The sequence below is a fragment of the Acipenser ruthenus genome, chromosome 3, assembly GCF_902713425.1.
Source record: "Acipenser ruthenus chromosome 3, fAciRut3.2 maternal haplotype, whole genome shotgun sequence".
NCBI lineage: Eukaryota > Metazoa > Chordata > Actinopteri > Acipenseriformes > Acipenseridae > Acipenser > Acipenser ruthenus.
The window spans coordinates 67,752,579-67,773,049 of record NC_081191.1 but is presented as its reverse complement, the minus strand read 5'-3'; the positions used below and the strand labels follow the sequence as shown (position 1 = coordinate 67,773,049).

Below are 20,471 nucleotides of genomic sequence, written 5' to 3'. Positions count from 1 at the left end.
ACAGATAATCCCTTTTGATGTCCCTAAACTGTGATTCATCTGAAATAATAATGTTCACTCAAGACACAATGCTATAGAATAATTGATTGTGTCTTTAACCCTATAATGTGCTCGGGTGTAATTGGGTCAATCTTGATATATAAAATATTTAAATTGTGTGAACTTTCATTGTCTGTAGATTTGTTTTAAAGAGGGATGATGAATAATCCAGTCAATGTTGTATTTAGTAAAATGTTCACCATTTGAATTTAAAAGAATCATTTTCCAGTTATCAGTTTAATCAGCTGATCTTGATTTTAAGTGTTTATTATATTACTTTATAAAAATGTGTCTATGCCCACTTAGATACAACAATGGAAGGGATTATTAAAAAAAACAAAAAAAAAACGCCCAGCTCTTGCTGCACATGTCGGAGACACTGTGTTTACACTGTAAAGCGGCTGGCCGTGCTTTCTCTTCTGCTGGAGGCATTCACCTCTGGGGAACGTGGAGGGGGGCAGAGCAGTTAATCTTTTTGCCAAAGCAAAGCCAACCTACAGAGAAAACAAAAACTCAAATCACATTCAGGTAGACTAACCATGAGTGTTTACAGCTGAAGACTGCTGAAGGATTTGTGTTCTGTACTCTGTAGTTTGGTGTTTTCCATAACTACTGTATACAACCCTGAATATAAACTAAATACATCTTTTGTAAAACTTTTTGACAAACCTTCAGATTAGAAATGTGGGGGTCAACCCCTATGGTTAGGTGTAGTATCCAGCCCCAAGTAGTAAAGTAATAATGGCACTAAGGTGATTGAAATTATGTGAAACATGAAAACTGTATAGAGCCCGATTTCATATAGAAAATGTCAGATCAGTACCAGCACTCATGCAGCATTTTATCATCTGATTTTACTTAGTCACACACTTCAATATTGTATGTTTCTAAGTGTTCAGTGGCTAATCGTGTTGAGATTGTTTGTTTGTTTGTTTGTTTGTTTGTTTGTTTGTTTCTCGCTCACTTATTTGTTGTGACAGGCACGCAAGTGAATCCCTCACAACATGATTAGAGGTAGCACCAAACACTTACAGTATTATAGGGCTGCTACGAATTACATCGAAAATCAATTTATCGATCAATTCCATTCCTCATTATATACATAGAGATAAATACTGGATAATCAATTAAATTATTACGTTTTGGTAACATGCATAGTTAATAACATTATTTAAGTTTATCAATGAAACTGCACCAAACGCCCTGCCATGCTATTTACAGTATTTCTGCCAAAGACAAGCAGTGGGCGTGCTCTTCTTTTCCTGCTCATGTTAACTAGCGTCTGATTTTCTGGTCCCATCCTACCAGTGAATCAGTTTTCAAAATGCTTTGTAAGTACGCCCCTCTGTGTGTTCGATGTAAAAAAAAAAAAAAAAACGCGTGCCGACTTGAATCCAGAGCAGGACGACTAAATGAATTATTATATAATTAACAATATTCAATAACGTTAAAAAAAAGAAATGATCAGTGATGTTAAACGCAATTTTGGAGTAACGATCAGCTTAACCTAAAGAGGGTATGCATGTTGTGGTAAGTAAAACAAATTATTATTATTATTATTATTATTATTATTATTATACTTTAGGGAGGGATTTCCTCATTGTGTGTTTCACAGATAGTGAAGGTTAGGTGGTACAGTATTAACAGGATGCAATGAGTGATGCTGCAGCTGTCCCTGAATAATAAAAGAGGGTTTTTATTAACTTGTGTCTAGTTTATGTAGATTACATTCCAAAGTACTGTACCATATGTGGCAGCATACTGTACTGTAGGAGTCCAGACAGCGAAAGAAGGTACAACTTCAAGTACTGTCGAGTTACTACTACGACAGAAAAAAACAAAAAACCGCTCAAGCATTTTGGAAAGTAACCGAAAACACTAATTTCATACAGTATATCAAAAACGAAAGCCCCCAAAAAAAACAATTTACATAAAACTCGAAAATTAGCTAAAAATAAGCACTGAAAAATACAATTAATAAAACCCAAAAAACAGAAGCCCTAATCATAATGTACGGTATTACAGTTAAAAAAAACAAAGGGCCAACTTACCATTCCCCTTTTCTTCCTAAATTTCTGAGCATTTATACAGTGACAATAAAAGTGTGGGTGAGGCAAGTTAAAATGGTTTACTGGGTGTTTTAAGGAATTCTATACTGTATTAATGTAGAAAGGTGTTTTACTATTTTATTCTGTCAGCATGGCAGGTAAAATGAATTACCCTTGTTCCCAAAAGATTACTGAAGCAAGAAGTGGTGTCTAAATTGTTGTGATTTCAGGCTTGCATGTGACAGGGCGGGGCTAATGATTCTGCAGATAGGAAACAAAGAGGCATTATTGAACTAGCCTGAAGAGAGAGTGCCATTGCACTGGCAATGTACAGTACATGGTGCAGTATGCAGAGTCCTGCAGCACTGATCAATCTTTTACAGTTCAGTGTGATGTACGGCAGTGAGACTGGGCTATGAAAGACACATACTTGTACAATATGTGTGTTTAAGAAAATGAAAGCTCCCAGGGTAACTGCTTAGTTTAAGACCCTGCTGCTATACTTTGCTTAGCATGTTGAGTCACTGCTGCACTAAATTGATTTTCTGGGGGAATTTCATGTTTAAAAACTACCTGTGCTTTGTATTTTGGATGATTATACAGTACATGTACAGTAGTCACTTTACTCTGATGATTTCCTTCGCAACTCATTTGTATTTGCTTGAAGATTTAATCTCCTGTTGCATTTCAAGTAGTGCTAGGATGAACACACGATGAACACACGATTTTCATGTTTGGCTATTCGCTCATAATTTAAATATTCGTTCGTTTTTCAGAAAGTAAAAAGCCATTATATTGCTCTGAACGCAGGCAGAGACAACATAGCTGCAGGGGCGTGGCCGTGGCCCCGTGTGTGTGTGTGTGTGTCTTTATTTTACAGCAAGACCTTACAATATGTAACACGTTAAAATAGAAAAATATCCAAGGAGTAATGAGTAAGTGGTGTAGGACTTACATTACACCAGTGAATTAACTACATTAAAGGATGCCAAATAGCAGTTCAAGTTAAACGTTGTTTTGTTTATTCCTTTTCATTCCTTGCCGTTTCTTCACAGTAAACGGTGCCCATAGACACGTTTTCATGAAGTACAGTAATAACATGAGGTTTACTTGTGCCTTTTTGTAGCTGAACAAGCAAACAAAAACTGAAATTTAACTTTAAACACTTCAAATAAACAAACGCAGAAATGGCGTTGTAAAGTGAAGGGGGAAAAAACTCCTAGTTTTTGTTCTTGTTTATTACATTCCACATAACAAAGTCGCAACAAAATATACAAATCACTACACAACATTTTCAGGAAGTTGGGTAGTGTTTAAGCGAGACATTTCAGACTGACGTGCTTTGCTTTTTTCTGTCCCATGACATTCTGGCTCGCTCTAAAGCAGCACAATGCATTTTTGTCCCAGGTGGCTTTCCATAGAGATCACTCTTCGTGCGCTCGCATAATCTGGTTTGTTTACTTTTTGCTGTCTAAAACCTTTAAATAGAGGCCAAAGAGCTGCTGTGTTCATTCTGTGTTTTTTTTTTTTTTTTTTTTTTTTTTTTTCTATATACAGGGTATACTGAGCATCAAATGACAGGCCATGACAGGGCAGCAGTGTGGAGTAGTGGTTAGGGCTCTGGACTCCAGACCGGAGGGTCATGGGTTCAGTCCCCAGTGGGGGACACTGCTGCTGTACCCTTGAGCAAGTTTACCTAAAATTGCTCCAGTAAAAACCCAACTGTATAAATGGGTAATTGTATGTAAAAAATAATGTGTAAAAAAAAAAAAAAATGTGATATCTTGTAACAATTGTAAGTCGCACTGGATAAGGGCGTCTGCTAAGAAATAAATAATAATAATAATAATAAAAGAAACGTATCACTTATATTTTAGCATCAAAAGAAATGTATCTCTTATATTTGGATCAAATTCACTAGATGTGGTCGAAAAATGACAAACTCTGTTATAGAGCAGGTGCAGTGACTTTTTTTATTGTGCTGTTTTAACAATTAACATCACGAAGATGCTGCAAAATGATCTGTCGATCTTGGGCAGGTGTTGTGACTCTTGGTCTCCCAGTTTTTGGCCTGTCATTTGACAGTGTCTAGTATACTGTCTTGCCAGGTTTGAAATTGCTGGCTGTGAGCACCCAAGACGGCGAGCCACAGTACGCTACCCTAATCCAGCCTCCAACATGCCGATTGCACGAAGGCGCTGCTCTCTTTTTTTTTTTTTTTTATCAATTTAATCGTTGCCAATTATATTTTATTATTTTCTCCCAATTTGGAATGGCCAATTATTATTTGACGCTCAGCTCACCGCTACCACCCCTGCGCTGACTCGGGAGGGCGAAGACGAACACACACTGTCCTCCGAAGCGTGTGCCGTCAGCCGACCGCTTTTTTTCACACTGCGGACTCACCATGCAGCCACCCAAGAGCTACAGCGTCGGAGGACAACGCAGCTCTCAGGCAGCTTTACAGGCAAGCCTGCAGGCGCCCGGCCAGACTACAGGGGTTGCTGGTGCACGGTGAGCCGAGGACACCCTGGACGACCTAACCCTCCCTCCCCCCGGGCGACGCTCGGCCAATTGTGCACCGCCCCCTGGGTGCTCCCGTCCACGGTCGGCTGTGGAATAGCCTGGACTCGAACTCGCGACGTCCAGACTATAGAGCGCATCCTGCACTACACGTGGAGTGTCTTTACTGGATGCGCCACTCGGGAGCCCCGGCGCTGCTCTCTTGAGACGTGGCATATTGTTTTTTTTTCTGTGTTTCTTTATTGCTTTTATTGAAGCTTGCAGTTCAACAGCTGAAATCACTCCATAGCCAGTGTCCAATCAACTGTCTCACTAATTAGGTGATTAAGTGCATATGCTTCAGTCAGTAACTCAAGTGTGTCATGGTCAAGGATGAATGATCGCGTGTTTTAAAAAGAAACTAAAAACGTTTTGTCAATGTCCATTATTTATATACTTTATTTTTTTTCAAAAATAAATGTGTTATAATAGTGATACATTTCTTTTAATGCTTGGTAGATATTAATCTCACATATCGCACAGAGCTGTTTTTCATTTTCCATTTTTTGAAACTGTCTTGCAAATTCTGGTTAGACAGTAAATAAGTGCAAGGCATTTTTGTCATTTGTAGCAAATACAAACATCTCAAAAATATTCAATCGGATATTTGTCCCATTACTAATTTTCATGCTACAGTATAGTAATGACGGCCATATCCAAAGTGTTTGCATGCACACTTGACCCTACCATGTCGCACAGGTATCTTGTTAGTTACGTTACAAAATTCTTTATTTCAAATGAAAGAAGAAACCCAGTGATGTCTCGTAAGTTTCTCTCATGTGAGCCACACTAATATTCAGTTTCAGTAATTACAGTAAATGTAAGGTAATTTTTTATTCTGGTGTGTTTTTTTTTTTGTATAACAGTAAAATACAATACAATTGGAACAGAGGGTAAAGCTCTGTCTGTATTTAAAACCTACAGTATATTGCACTGTATTATTATTAATAATAATAATAATAATAATAATAATAATAATAATAATATTATTATTATTATTATTATTATTATTATTATTATTATTATTATTATTATTATTATTATTATTATTTATTTCTTAGCAGACGTCCTTACCCAGGACTACTTACAGTTGTATACAAAAAATACATATCAAGAATTACAGTACAATTAAGAGCAAGATACAAAATACAGTGACTTCAGTCCTAATACGAGCAAATACAAAACACAGTACGATTTGATATCGGGGCAGTTCAAGAGCAGAAAACAGTGTTGATCGTTACATCAGGATTAGATACGACTGCAAGTGAAAAACAATATACTACAGATTGGGTTAAGTGCAGGATTAAATACAGTAAAATAGGGAGAAGAGAGGTGCAAGTTAAAGGCAGAGTGCTATATTGTCCAGAAGGGAAGAGTTGAGTCTTACAGGTGTTGTCTGAAGAGGTGTGTCTTGGAGGCGCCGGAAGGTGGTCAGGGACTGGGCAGTCCTGACATCTGTTGGAAGGTCGTTCCACCACTGTGGGGTGAGGGTGGAGAAGGAGCGGGCTCTGGAGGCAGGGGAGCATAGAGGAGGTACAGCCAGTCTTATAGTGCAGGTGGAGAGGTCGGTGGGGGGGGGGGGGGGGGTCTGGAGGTAGCTGGGTGCAGTCTGGTCCAGGCTTCGGTAAGCGAGTAACTATAGCTCTTGCTTGTTTTTAAAATTATTATATCACACACTACCAGGCAAGTTCAGTTTCCCTTTTGCTTTTTGTACAGTAGCTGTCAGATAGAAAGGAACCAGACACCAATGAAACACTCAAGGAAGGAAATGTCTTTTGAGCTTCTTCACCAGGAAAGCATAAAATATTTGTGCGTCACTGTCTAACTGTTTTCATTTGCTGTTGCTTGTTTAAGATAAGATTTGTCATTGCCTGGGGCTAAGCCTTCTTTTTGTATACTGTAGGAACCGTATTTGTTACAAGCTGCGTGCCTTGAATACTTCTAATTAAACTGACTGTCCACTGCGTATCACCGTTTGTCTCAGATGTCAGATCTCTGCAATTTTGCAGGAGACGAGTGTGGAGAGTGACTGCCTCAAGGCTGAGTGTCCATCTTGAAATGTACAACCATTTAACTCTTGTTTGCCTTTAGAGCTGCTTGAAGCCCACAGCAAATGAGGAAAAATAGTATCTGGTTTGTTTTTTTGTTTATTGCCGCATAATAAATCTGTATGCAAAGATTCTGCCCTCTATCTGGTGTGAATATGACAGCATGCCAGTAATTTGATGTGTGAAACTTCGGTCAGCTTGTTATTACCACACTGTACTTCTAGAAACGCATTGTATTTTGGATGGGAAAAGGTGTCAGTCATGTACGGTACTGTAATAATGTACATTTGAAATCGGAGTGCCTGTGTTGAAGTGCAAACAGATTGTACTTGAAATAGAAGACTGAAAGGGAGTGAGCAACCTCCTTACATGGTCCACACATCCGGCAGGGATGATGCTGCGTCTTCACTTCCCTTCCCAAATATTGGCAGTAGTTTATTAACTCTAGCAGTGTCCAATCTTTCGTGTGTCTGTTCAGAGGTTTCCATGGATACCCTGGTATCTAACCATTAGTCGGCAGCTGAGATAACATCTCCATAAGTGTCATTCTGAATGTTTAAGTTCCAGTAGCGGGAGGTGGGTTCTTTTGGCCCTGGCTCTTACTGTGTGAGCCTAAAATCATTTGGTTAATGTGGATCTGCAAGAACTACAGTTGATTTTTTTTCATTTAAAGTAGGCATACAGCAAGGTTAGCAACTGTAAAAATGGTTGATTTTCACTAACAATCATACCCATCTTGTAGCTTGTCAAACGGATAAAAAAAGCTAGGCCTATATTTTGCCCAAGGGTTCTTACCAAATAAGGGTTTGTACTTTTACAGCTGTATGTAATTTAAGGCAAACCTTTTTTTTTTCTGACTAAATAAATACCGATTTTCAGAAATTAGGACCTCCTTAAGAGTACTGAGCCTTTAAATTATGTCTAAATAAGTAGTGTTTTGCTCATAACATTCTTGTCAAATTAAACAGAAGCAGATTCATTTTGTGTGCCGATTGTCACCATGGGTTTCTTGTTTCCGTGGAGATTAAATTAAACTCCTACTCTGGAGGTGTGAAAAAGCATATCCCTCTGAGGTACAGTATGGGGAGCTGTTTACAGCACAAGACAGGGTGAGAATCTTTATTTAGTGATCAGAAAGAGTGAGATATTGGTGAATTGAGTCTGTACTGTGCTGTATGATTAGTGGGTTACTAAGTTTAAAGTGCCTGAGTATTTAAAATATTTACTATTTCTCCTATACTTGTGAAAATATTATGCACGGTACTTTGTACCTTAGATATTTTGTTTGCTTCCTGGAAAGTTGTTTTGTTTTGCGCTTGAACAAAACGAACATATACCAGCAGATAAAAAAAAATATTTTATACCAACAGGTAAAGAACAGCACCACATACTGTAACATTCAAATATGCTGGATATTTACAACCTGAACACAACTTGTGAAGACCCATTCTCCAGTTAACAGAATAATACCAGCTGTTCGAATATGATTTTACAGAATTTACAAACAGGAACATGGTTTATATATCCTCATTATCTAACACAGCAGTTGCCTGTTTTTCAGAATAACCCATCATGACCACAGAAACAGGGTCAGTCTCTGAATCCAAGCAGGAACAAGAGCAGCAAGAAGGGTCTGGTCAGCAGCACGCAGCTACAACGCAGCAGCAGCAGCAGCAGCAGCAGCAGCCACTACCGCCCAAGGAGGTGCAGCAGTTTGCCACCGAGCATTTCCCTGCCGCCGCAGCACACAGCACTCCCGTGAAGAAGGAGCAGGCAAGTGAAGGTCCAGGGCAGGGTAGCAGATTTCTTCGGGGCACAGAAAACCTTTTTTTTTTTTTTTTCATTAAATTACACATTTAAAAAAATCTTAGTTGGCATTAGTACTGTTATTTTCCAAAGAAAATCTGTATACACACACACACACACACACACACACGGTCAAATTGGGTACTGTAGCACCTGCAAATGTGTGCTGGGAGGGAGTTAACTTAAATGTGCTGTATTAACCTTCGGATCAAATGCCGGTGAAAGTCGAAAACTTCGAGGGGTGGGTGGGGGGAGGGGGTAAAATGTTCAGCTCCGCGCCAAATCCTGCGGAGTGAATATTCTGCAACCTTGGTCCATTTTTAAAATGTCTTTCTGTGGGATATTTGTTTTTCAACCAAGTAATATCACTCATGATTTACACGTCAAAGTAAAAACTTGTTTTACATATTCTCTTAAATCAACATTTCAACTAAACTTGGAATAACTGTACGGAGGCCAAGGAAAGATAATCCCACTCAAATCATCAAAATGCTAGGTCAGTCTATCAAAGGTAATTCCAACACTTGAATTTTCTGTTTTCATACTGGTAAGATATTGAAAGTGTTTCATTAGTTCTCTTTCTGTATAGATGTGTGGTGTTGGAGAGGATACACTTTCTCTTTTTCTGAAAAACTGCCTATTTGTTCACTTCTAGAACGGGGACAGAGACAGAGAGGCCGAACCTGTTGGTAAACACGAATACCAACAGTTTGAAGACGACAAGGCTTCTCAAAAGTCATCTTCGAGCAAGCTCTCCAAACCATCTCCTCTAAAAGTGGTGAAGAAGCCCAAGAACATGCAGTGTAAAGTCACTCTACTGGATGGCTCAGATTACTCCTGTGTGGTGGAGGTAAGTAATATTGTTTAATTGCCATTTTTTTGGAGACAGACATATACTCTGAAGGTGGCTCTGCATAATTGCAAGTAATCTGTGATAAATTATCTGTGGACCACCTCATGCATGGGGAAAATATAGATGCTTTTTAAATAGTAACACAGCTCAGAGATTCTTTTGTTAAGATGCTCCGTTACGTGTATTGTAGAATATATATTGTTTTTGGGGTGTGCTAATGGGTAGATATAGTAGTTTACTTTGGGGGATTTTTCAGAGACCATCCCGGATTAATTTACAACACCCTCGTTGGGAGCCTCTGATTTAGACAAAACCTTAGTGATCTGAAGTGAATGTTCAGTTGTTTGGATTTTCTGTTGCTAACTGGTTTCATCTGGTCTGACAATGAGCAGTGCTCTGTCTTCAGGAGCAGTTGAAATTATTAATCTTGCGAATCCATTGGGAGACAAGACCGAGAAATCAAAAACCTTTTGTGCTACAGTGACTAATCATTCAGATCGCCTCATATCTTGTCCTGCGGGTCTTGAGTAAATGTCAAGCTCTGTCTGATATTTAGTCTGCCTTTGCAACTACAATAGCCTTTTCTTGGTTAAATATATTTAAATTAAAGTAGTGGTTTTACAGCCATGTATTTGCTTTGAAGCATTACATAGTAGACCTATAATGAATCTAAAGAATGTTCCAGCTGAGCTTCATGCCATATTATATTTGAATAAAGTACGTGAGGCATGGCTTACTTAACAAATATAAATCATGTGGACTTCCTTAAATAGCATACGTATGTTTTCATTGTGTTTTTGAATCTTTTTGAGCAGTTGAATTTTCCATGCATGCATGGATAAACTTGCCATTTAAAATATGATAAACAAAGTTGCTCTTATTTTTTAATTTGCGAACATTTATTTTTCAGAACTAAAAAAATGTATGGCAAAAAAAAATAAAAAAAATAAAAAATACCTTGTTGAACTACTCCAATGTTCTGCAAGGTCCAGAAGATTTCTCCTACAACTACTATTAATTATCCTTTGACAAGCTCTTTCAATAGACCAGGGGTTCTCAAAGTGAGAGGAAAGGTGCCACAGAAAGTTTCAGAGGGGTTGCAAAACCACCACCTCACAATTTAGACAGATTGTTTTTCAGTCGTATAGCAATAGCTTTTTCACAGGGGTCGTCACAGCAAGTCACTTAAAAAACCTGATTGGTATGTGCCTAGCTATCTGTATAACTACGTAGAATCCCATGATATATTTAACAGCTGTCAATCAGAGTTTTGTCCATTCCCATTTTTATTCTCCGTACTGTCTCTGGAAAGGGCACAGTCTTTCTTGACCTGTTCTTTGTCCAAGACAGGACAGATCTTACAGCATGTAAACTTCACCTGGGGAAAATGTTATCGTTTTATATGAGCAAGCAGAGTTGGAATAGGCTGGTTCAAATCTTATTAATTGGACTGAACACAGATATTTATAACTGTTCATCACTCCATTTGCTGTCATGTAAATGTGTCCTGCAAGGGACCCCTCTGGGACCTCTCAGTATTTGTATAATGAAATGCCAGCAGTCTGCTCCAGCTAGGACTGACCTGCATGATGATTACGCTGCCCCATTTTTCAGTTTGGTTTAAAAAAGAAAACTAGACAATTGTGTTCTGCTCTTACCATGGATGGATCTGTTTATTTAACTGAGATCGTGGTTGCTAAATTGAAAACTGTTTTACTTTTAGCTTTGCAATGTTTCCTGATTTTTATAACGCTTGATTTAAGTTGAGCTTTAATTTTGAAACAAAAAACACCCTTTTGCTCAGGTTTTAAAATAGAGAAGATTCTGTTTTAAAGTTTAATTCCGCCTACATTAATTGTAAGCTCTATGTTAACTGTAGACTGTATATTTCTTTGCCAATCATGGACACAAGTTAGCAGCTGTGTCTAATATTGAAATGCTGTAATTATCTTGGTGCCTGCTGACTCTTCCTGTTCTTTATCTTTTTTTCCCTGGGTGGTCTTGAAAAAGTAAATGAGACATCTCAAGATTTTTTTATGAGTATAATAATAATAATAATAATAATATGCCTTATACTTCCTATGCTGATAACTTTGACTGTGGACAAACTTGATACAAAAAGACAACAATATTTACTGAAAATTTGAATTTTCTGAACTAGTTTTTTTTTTTTTTTTTTTTAAATGATTTCTGAGGTGTATGTGGATTGAGCAATACTCTACTTTTATAATATTGATAAACAAGTGAAACAACTGTGATTGCAAGAAATATATACATCAACATTAAAAAAAGGACATTGCAAACAAAGTAGTGACACAAAGGTGTTTTTTAAAAACTGTCGGCTTTTTCTTCTATTTTCCTCGAAACAGAAGATTAGAAAGCCATGTTGAAAAGTTTACTCTAACGCAAACTCCACACCCTTGTGTCGTAATGTAATGGTAAGGTAAAGTTAAATATAAGGACAACTAAAACGTCCATGAGTATTAAATGAAACCTGGGATCATAAGCAATGTAATAAATGTGATTGTGTGTTTCAAATGAACATACACATTCTTATATATTTGTTAGAATAGTGCAGAATTAAACAGGTGAGAGATGGGGGCAAAATACAAGATGAGATCACTTTTATACTATTCAAATATAAGTAAAACCGACAACAAGACGAGAGGAACATGAGCATATCTAGAGTATACCTAGGGAATCGCTTCTCAAATTGTGACATTTTGATGCAAACATTTTATTGCTAATTCTTATTCTTTACTTTTCTGTAATGCTGTTGATAATGTGCCATGGTCATTCGCATATTCATCATACTGATAGCTCAACTTTTGAATGTACAGTCGTGGTGGGATGCATGTTAATGACATACTTGTTTAAACTCATTGTGATTATTCTGCTGATGAGGCTCATGCCCTTCTCGACCAGAAGAGCTTTAGTTAAATCAAGCGATTTAGAACAGTTTGTGTTTATACCCTTTGTGCTTTCAGTTAAAAGGTCTGTGCCAGAGTATAAATAAATAAACTACTTTTATATGATTTCTATTTAAATAATTTTACAAGAAATAGGTCAAGTAGTGGAAAGAAAACTTGTATTGTGTCTGGCTGATTATTAGACAAACAGATAAACAGCTCTTCACTGTAATTGATTTTATTATGACATTGTATTTAATTTGTTATAGCAGATAAATGCTGATAAAGTTTAGGGGTAGTCAATGTGACGGCACTGTACATGCACTTAAGTATTCAAGGCCACAATCGGTTGTGCACCAAGAAGTGGCGCCCTATAGAAATCTTTGTCTGCCTTGGGAAAGCCTTTATTGACCAAGCTTGTACTTTTTATAAGGACAAACATTTCTAAAGTACAGTAGTGTCTGTATTGCAGCACTGCTTGTCGGCTGGAAGATGTGAAGCACTTTTCTGCTGGTTGTGAAGTTCTTTATTATGCTACTGTGAAATTAATTGGTATGACACGTACACCATCATACACTAAATTGAAAGAGGCATGTTAATATCAGTCAACTGCTGCCATTTAACTAACAAATGTCATTTCGGCAAGTGCTTTATTGTTTAATGGCATAGATAGAATAGCTCTGTGAGTTTGCTAATTTATTGGATGTCAGAGATGGTGTTGTGATGGCAGGAAAGGATGATGTCAGACAGTGTTTCTGCCTTTTTGTTCTAAATAGCAAGGTATATATTTACATGTACAATAGAGGAGTTTTTTTTTTTTTCTTTGCTAGACTGACGACAGGAAAAGCATGAATACATTATGATTGCTGTACCAAGGTCTTGGAACCAATCTACTTAGAGGGGTTTTAGCAGTGCATTGGATTTAGGCAGATTAATATTATCTTTGGATTGAGAGATCAAAAAGCATTAATGTGTTATCCTGAATAAAGCTGTTGATGCCATTGGCCTTCACTGTTGTCTTCAATGCTGTTCATTGGTTGTACTGTAGGTCGCCAGGGAAACTGTCATGTAGTATGGGTGTAATCCAAGCTCAAAGATTCAGAGCATCACTACTATGATGCAATCAGAGAAAGCAGTCATGTGAATTTTGTCCCCTTCTGGGCTATTTCAGCCATTGCTGCAGTATGTATGTATGTATGTATGTATGTAATGTGTCCTGGAAAGAGCAGGCCAGGGAGCTTTAATTACATTTACTGGAGATGTGATACTGCTAGGCGCTACAGTATGCTAAAGTTGCAGCTCATAGTATTTCTACACTGAGCTTTCAAAACATTCACGAACAGTACTCCAGAATTGATCGAGTAAATGCACAGCTGGTTTAAACCTGATCTTTTTCTGAATTTGAAACGTTTATATCCTGCTCTTTTGGAATTCGGTCGCACGTTCTTAACCAGATTAAAGTAAAGCTATAATAAAAATAGTTATTTGGGTCACCTCAATTCAGCCTTTAGATCAGTGTCTGCTTTGGGAATATACTGTACCTTTACTGCTTTGGGATCTTTAATGGCTCAATTTTAGTTCTACTGTACATATTTTGTTTTACAGTAGCAACTAAACTCTATTCTAAATGCTATTTTTAACAATATAATCTAACAAAGTCATGTGTGCTTGAATTCTTTACACATATATAACTCAAATAAAGATCCTGGTTGTAACAAGTACAGTAATTAACACTAAAATTCTAATTAATGTACTTAAATTCCATTTACAAAGCCTCAAAGATGTCCAAGAAAAACACAAACACCTGCTTACATAGATAGTGTTTATAAGACAGTGGTATTGCTGTGAGTTATGGGCTTACAGACCACTCCTGGTGTGATTGTAAATTCTCTGTGGGAATCTTCCAATAAGCCTGTGTGTGTTTGTGTACAGCAATGAGGGGAATTTGGCTCCCTTGAATGTGACATGCTTGTCATAACTGGAACAACTGATGTTAAGATTATAGGCTTAACTGGAATCTAGTTTGTAATTTAAGACTTGCCCCTCTGGAGGCAAACTGCTAAAAACAGAATCACTCATCTTTGTCTTTGTCTTTTTTTTTAACCCAATCCATGCTGTAAAATAATGCAAGACTCTAAGAATGTAGCTCTTTGTGATTTTACTTTGCCCCTAATGAGTCCTGCCACCCAGCCAGGCCACTGGATGGAGAATGATGTTGTAGTGCAATTCAGTCAGTCCCCCAAACCAGGATCAGCCACGGGCCATATTCGAGAGAAGGATGTTAAACTGAACTAGTCGATTTTGAACTCCATTTCAGAAATAGCAACTGACCTATTAAGGTGTACTGGCATATTGAAAAGCATTGAATCGCTGTATGGTTACAGAAACAAACTTGACGGCAGCTGAATTCATGAGAAGAGAACTAAATCACAGTTGTTTTTTGTCACAGATAGTGTCCACAGGGTTTCTAGTGACGCTCATTTTGCGTGTAAAGTGAGTGTTCAAGACGGGTGCCTGCAGCACAGCAGCTAGAACATGGCAGATACTCCAGCTGTCATGAGTAAATGGAAGCACACATTTTATGATGGGGTGTGGTACATTACATTTATAATTGATCTAAAAAGCTCATTAAGACATCTGCAGGGACAACACGCATCTCATTCCACTTGAAGACCAAAGATGACCATCCTATTTTTTTTGGCAGCACACAGTGTTTGTATAATATATTTAGTGCTTGAAGTTTTCAGTTTTAAACAATAATTACTGAAAAAAAAACACCCCAAAGACCTATTTAGAAGATTCTGTTTTTTATTTTTTTAAACCGATAAATGTGAGTTTTGGCAACATATTTTAAATAATGTCAATTCTGCACCACTATCTTTCTATAAAGAAAACGACTTTCAGAAGGTGGGAAGTGTGCAAAGACATTGCAACTGACCAATCATCAATTTTGTGCACTGTGTAATGCGTAATTTGCATCAGGCTTAACGACCAAGAAACCAAACAACCCAGCAACAGTGGTCGCCAGTTAGTTTTTATGGCATTACGGTTTTATTCAGTAATGAACCGAAAAAGTTATTGTAAATATGAAACTGCTGTACAGTTATGCTTCTACTAATGCATATTTACGTTTCTTATGTACAAAGACTGCCTTATTATTATTATTATTATTATTATTATTATTATTATTATTATTATTATTATTATTATTATTGCTATTATGTAAATAATGTATTGTACACTAGATTAATTACTACAGTATGCTGTAGTCATACGATGGGCTGGGGAGAAAAAAAAACAAAACATGAACTGTAGTGTGAAAGATACGCAGATGGCAATGGCTGTAAAATTAAATCTGTTACTTCTCACAATCAGAATGTGGACATCCTCACGTGAACACAGTAAGTTAATGTTTGTATATGTGTATTAGTGAAACGTACATTCAATGTATTATAGAAATTGAACATTTCAAAAAGTCCGAACAAAATAAAACCTGAAAAATTCAAACCCTAAATATGTTTAAGCAAGTAAACTATCTTTGTTAGAGCTGGTATGCTTGTGGTGAAATTAGTCTATTTTTGTAAGACTGACTAATTTTGCAGTGAAAAGAGGATCGTTTAATTGCTTAAGAGCCTGTCTTGGTCAGTTTCTTTTGCCTTGGCTCTCGCTTGGGCCGGCTTATTTCACTGATGAATGAGCCTTGTACTGATGTGAGGTATTTACGTTATGAAACAAAGAGATAGCTATCCCCTCCCTCTTTCCCTGCTTGCCTGTCTGTCTGGTGCAGCAACTCCTTCAGCAATGCCCAAAGCTTCTCCGGATACTGCAGTTATAAATAGCCTGTCTGGCAAACATGTTTATTTGCTTACAAAATTATGCTTGCTGATGCATGGAGTCCTGCAACTGCATTGTGTCTAGCTCTCATGAGTCCTAATGACAGCTCTGTTTTCAGAACCATAGGGAATAAAACCTTAATGATATTATGTGAGATGATGTGGCCTTTCCTGGCAGCTAGATGGATAATACTTTAATAGCTACTGTACACTTCTAATGAGACCTGAGTGACTCTGTCCAGTGTAGTGTTTATTTGATCATTGCATTCTGATCTTGTAATGCTTAAGGTATTACAGACCGTGCTTGCCATAAGGTTAGAAATAATGTGTTTATTTAGGTCAGTCTAATTCAACCCTTTAATATAATAAAGCTAAGCCTATTAAATAACACCAACACACTTTTACCATATGGCCACGATACTGGTAATGGGTTCAATTACTGTGTTTTACAGATTGTAACAGTAAACTGTTACAATCAGACTTGAAGTAACTTCTGCATTTTGGTGAATGATTTATTAGCTTGAGTTGAAAATCAGTTCGTGGCTTTTATGCATTTTGTTTTTTTAGTCTGAGTAATATTCAGACTACCTTTTCTGCATTTAATCAAATTTCAGAGATGGCAAGGTTATGTTATTTTTACTGCTTAGGCCCTGTCCACACTATGCCTTTTAAACCGTATTAGTTGCCTTTTAAACCGGCTTAAAAGTGCTGAATAAGGTTAGAGTCTACACTATGCAGCTTTTTAATACTGTACTCGAGAACCGTACTCTATCACCTCAGGGGGTAGTCTTGAGTCTGGTTCTAAATTAGATCGCATCAGGTAGTGCGGTTTGTCAGAAGTGTGGACACTGTAATGCCGAATTACATTTTTTGTGTATCCTCCAATATCCCAAAGTGCTTTCTGATATGTTTGGCGCGTGGGCATTCAGTACTCAGAACAGGCGCCTGAAGGAGTTGAGAACGACTATCAATACTGCTGTACTGTATACAATTTCTAAGGCTTGCTGTAAAATGGTGGATCATGGAGCGACGTGATCAGATGCTGAAATCAAGGCACATTAAATATCTGGAGCGATAAAATCAGTAAAGGAGAACTAAAGAATTCAAAATGAAACGCACACATTACGATCAAATGTACCTTGTGTTTTTAAGGAACAAAGCCATAACGTTCATGCTAAGAAGAGCTATGTCTTCCATTGGCACAGGCTCCATATTTTCTGCGTTGTAACATGAAATACAGTGCATGGTGGGATAATGTCATATTAAGTCCCACAGTCCATTGCACTGATAGGAACTGTAACCAGACTATTTGAATAGTGTTTGCATGCATTAAGCCTGACTAACCATGAAACGGTACTTTAGTGTTGACGCTTTTAGTTGGATTAATTAAAACGTTTTTGAGTATGGTTCTCGAGATCGGTTATGAGGCTTTGTGGTCCAGTGGTTAAAGAAAAGGGCTTGTAACCAGGAGGCCCCCGGTTCAAATCCCACCTCAGCCACTGACTCATTGTGTGACCCTGAGCAAGTCACTTAACCTCCTTGTGCTCTGTCTTTCGGGTGAGACATAATTGTAAGTGACTCTGCAGCTGATGCATAGTTCACACACCCTAGTCTCTGTAAGTCGCCTTGGATAAAGGCGTCTGCTAAATAAACAAATAATATGTAGCATGGATTGGGCCTAAGACTGCTATTCAATGGACTAAGTGCTTTTGGTTTTTTTCTTCCCAGTGATTTTTTTCTGTAGCATTATTACCTACACAACCGACACAGCTAATTTCTAGCTTGATTTTCTGAGCCTGAGATGGCAGTGTCTTTGCCCTACAAACCAGCTTATTTTTGCTGATTTACTCACACACAAGCATCCATTTAATTTACTTATCAATTTGAGCTGACCACCACATTTTGTTAAGTAGATGTGATTGAATTGTATTGCAGCTGTCTTTTTACTGATTCTCTGACTGGGCAGTACTCCCTCCACATAACAGACACCTTGTGGCTAGGAATGAGTTGCCATATAACCATTGCAGCACTGTATGGGTGTCTTAAATACAATATGGAAGAGAAGCTTGTAGTAGGTAAAATCCCGTTCAATATGAAATGACTGATGACAGCACTCGTATAACAGTTACAAGAAGCTTTAATACAATGCGCGCAAGGGAAGAGCAGCAATGGTTACAGGAACACACTCTCTCTTAATGATTGACAAGGTAACACTACATTCATACTTGATTAGCATAGCAACAAATCAGCAAATTAACACGACATGATTATAGAACTTTCTAGAACTTTCTCAAAGATGAAGACTCCCTTATAAGGGGTTGTTTTTAACTAAACAGCTTTACCTTAAGCTAGACATAACAGCGCCCTAACTATCTTTTGAGAAATATATCGCAAGCAGTTCTCACCAAAATGTGCTGAATGTGCTGTGCTCAGAACACAAGAAGATAACACATAATGCTCACCCAGTGCTCACACCACCACCCAGTCATTCTGAACGACACATAATCAGTTTTAACCCTTTAAATAACACCACACATTTTCTGCCTCTTCAGTCCCTCCTCTGGACCTTCGAACAAACCGGGCCGAGATGGTCCAAGTGCCAAGACAGAGGTTACTAGCACATGTCTTTACACAGTCACATCGTCCTGGAGGAGTGACTCGTAGCGAGTTGTCAGTCCAATTAATCGGACACGAGAACAGATGGATTCAGTTTGCAGTCCCTGGAGGAGACGTCTTTGCCTCATCACCACACATTTCAGATAACACAATAAAAGTACAGAAATTAATAATGTAAGCACAGATAATATTGAGGACGCATGTCTGACATATTCCACCAGTCCACACCAGTTGATTCCTCCACTAACCCACACAGAGTACCCCAGCCGCAAGAGCGGGCGTTAGCTAATATGAGTTGGCCGGTATTGCCAGCCAGCGACGCCTGTGTCCTAGCCACAACCACTCGTGAACTAACCTCCACCAACTGAGCCTCAATGCGCCCCTATGCCTGCAGCACACCTGTATGGTTGATCGTCTTTATCCAGTCTTCTACATCCTGTAGCATTGCAGCAGGTGCAAGCTCAGGTGACCCACTGTCCACCCCACGTGGGTCAAAACACACGGACGGTAGGGGGCATCGGGCATACCTGGCCGCTACCGCCCATTATTATACTTGTCACTGAGGTCGTGACACACCATGTTCCATTCTGCATCTGTGCTCCGTGCTCCGTGCTCGTACCCCAGCTTTGGGTGTACGTGGCATCCATCATCTGCGCTCACAGGTTTGTGCTACTGGCATGGTCGCATAATATAGCATCCCCAAATTCAATACATTCAGCTGACCTTAGATACAGTGTGGCATTATCGGCAATCCGGCCCACCCAGTTAATTTGCGGGACAATAACCCGCACTCCAATCACTACCCCGATGCTACTTACTCTCATTCCAGTGTTGCGCTGGTACTGACTGACGGTGTATGGAACAACTAAAATTAAACATATATCATTATAGCAACGTTCCGTCCTAACAACCATATTATGTCGAAATTGGCGACGTACAGGGTACCCCGTCCGTGCCAGTTTCTGTATCACGTTTCCATGCACCCCCCAGCATCCCGTTATGCAAGTCTCTAATAGCTATTATAATATCCCTGGTTAGTGCTGCTGACATTCTATAACATTGCTCTTCCCTTGTTAGATTCAATACTATTTACAGAATTTAGGCCAGAATTCACAACTCCAAACCACCCCACATTGTTCAATGTATATACGTAGCTACCCTTTTTCTTATCCCAATGGTTGAACCGTTTTCACCGCCGCAGGTACCACAGGGGTTCCTGAGGGTATCACAGTTTGGTATGTGATATTGGTAGTGTGGTACAGGCCTCGATATGGGCGGGTGAGGACAGCGTCCCGTACCTCAGCAGCCCATTCAGTACCTAACCCACCTTAATATGTTGGAGAGACTCCCCATGCGATAGCATCTTTCTTCATATTGCGTAATACTTACATCATCTCTAATTGCCTGATAGTTTTTTTTACAGTTAACTGTATTGCATCTGCAGTATGATACACCTCAGTGGCAGAGTGCAACATACCCATAGCATTTCATGTATTAATACCATCATTATCATGCTGCTGGAATTCTGTATTGATCCCCTTTATTGTTGATTGAGCAGCCCCGAACCACCCTGCCAGTTCAGATAATACTTCACGCTTATGCCAGGTCCTACTGACCGTTGCTATAGTGGGTTGAATAAACATTCCCTCATTCGTTGTGTAAAGATTGTAACCAGTGAGGGGAAATTAGAACAGTGACGTACAAATATGGGCACTGAGTAGTTGCAATGCACTGTGACCCTATTCCATACCACATTT

The 20,471-nt window shown here is 38.5% G+C and overlaps 1 protein-coding gene across 23 annotated transcripts in view; it reads left to right on the top strand.

Moving 5' to 3' along the window:
* Positions 1-20,471, top strand: part of LOC117435732 (band 4.1-like protein 3) — a 63,219-nt gene that overhangs the window by 7,232 nt on the left and 35,516 nt on the right. For all 23 annotated transcript variants that reach the window (XM_059015367.1, XM_059015337.1, XM_059015359.1 and 20 more), the window contains exons 2-3: positions 8,259-8,470; positions 9,159-9,353. In XM_059015367.1, coding sequence (XP_058871350.1) covers positions 8,270-8,470; positions 9,159-9,353 — 396 coding nt within the window. In that variant the 5' untranslated portion in view covers positions 8,259-8,269. The remainder of the gene's footprint in view (positions 1-8,258; positions 8,471-9,158; positions 9,354-20,471) is intronic.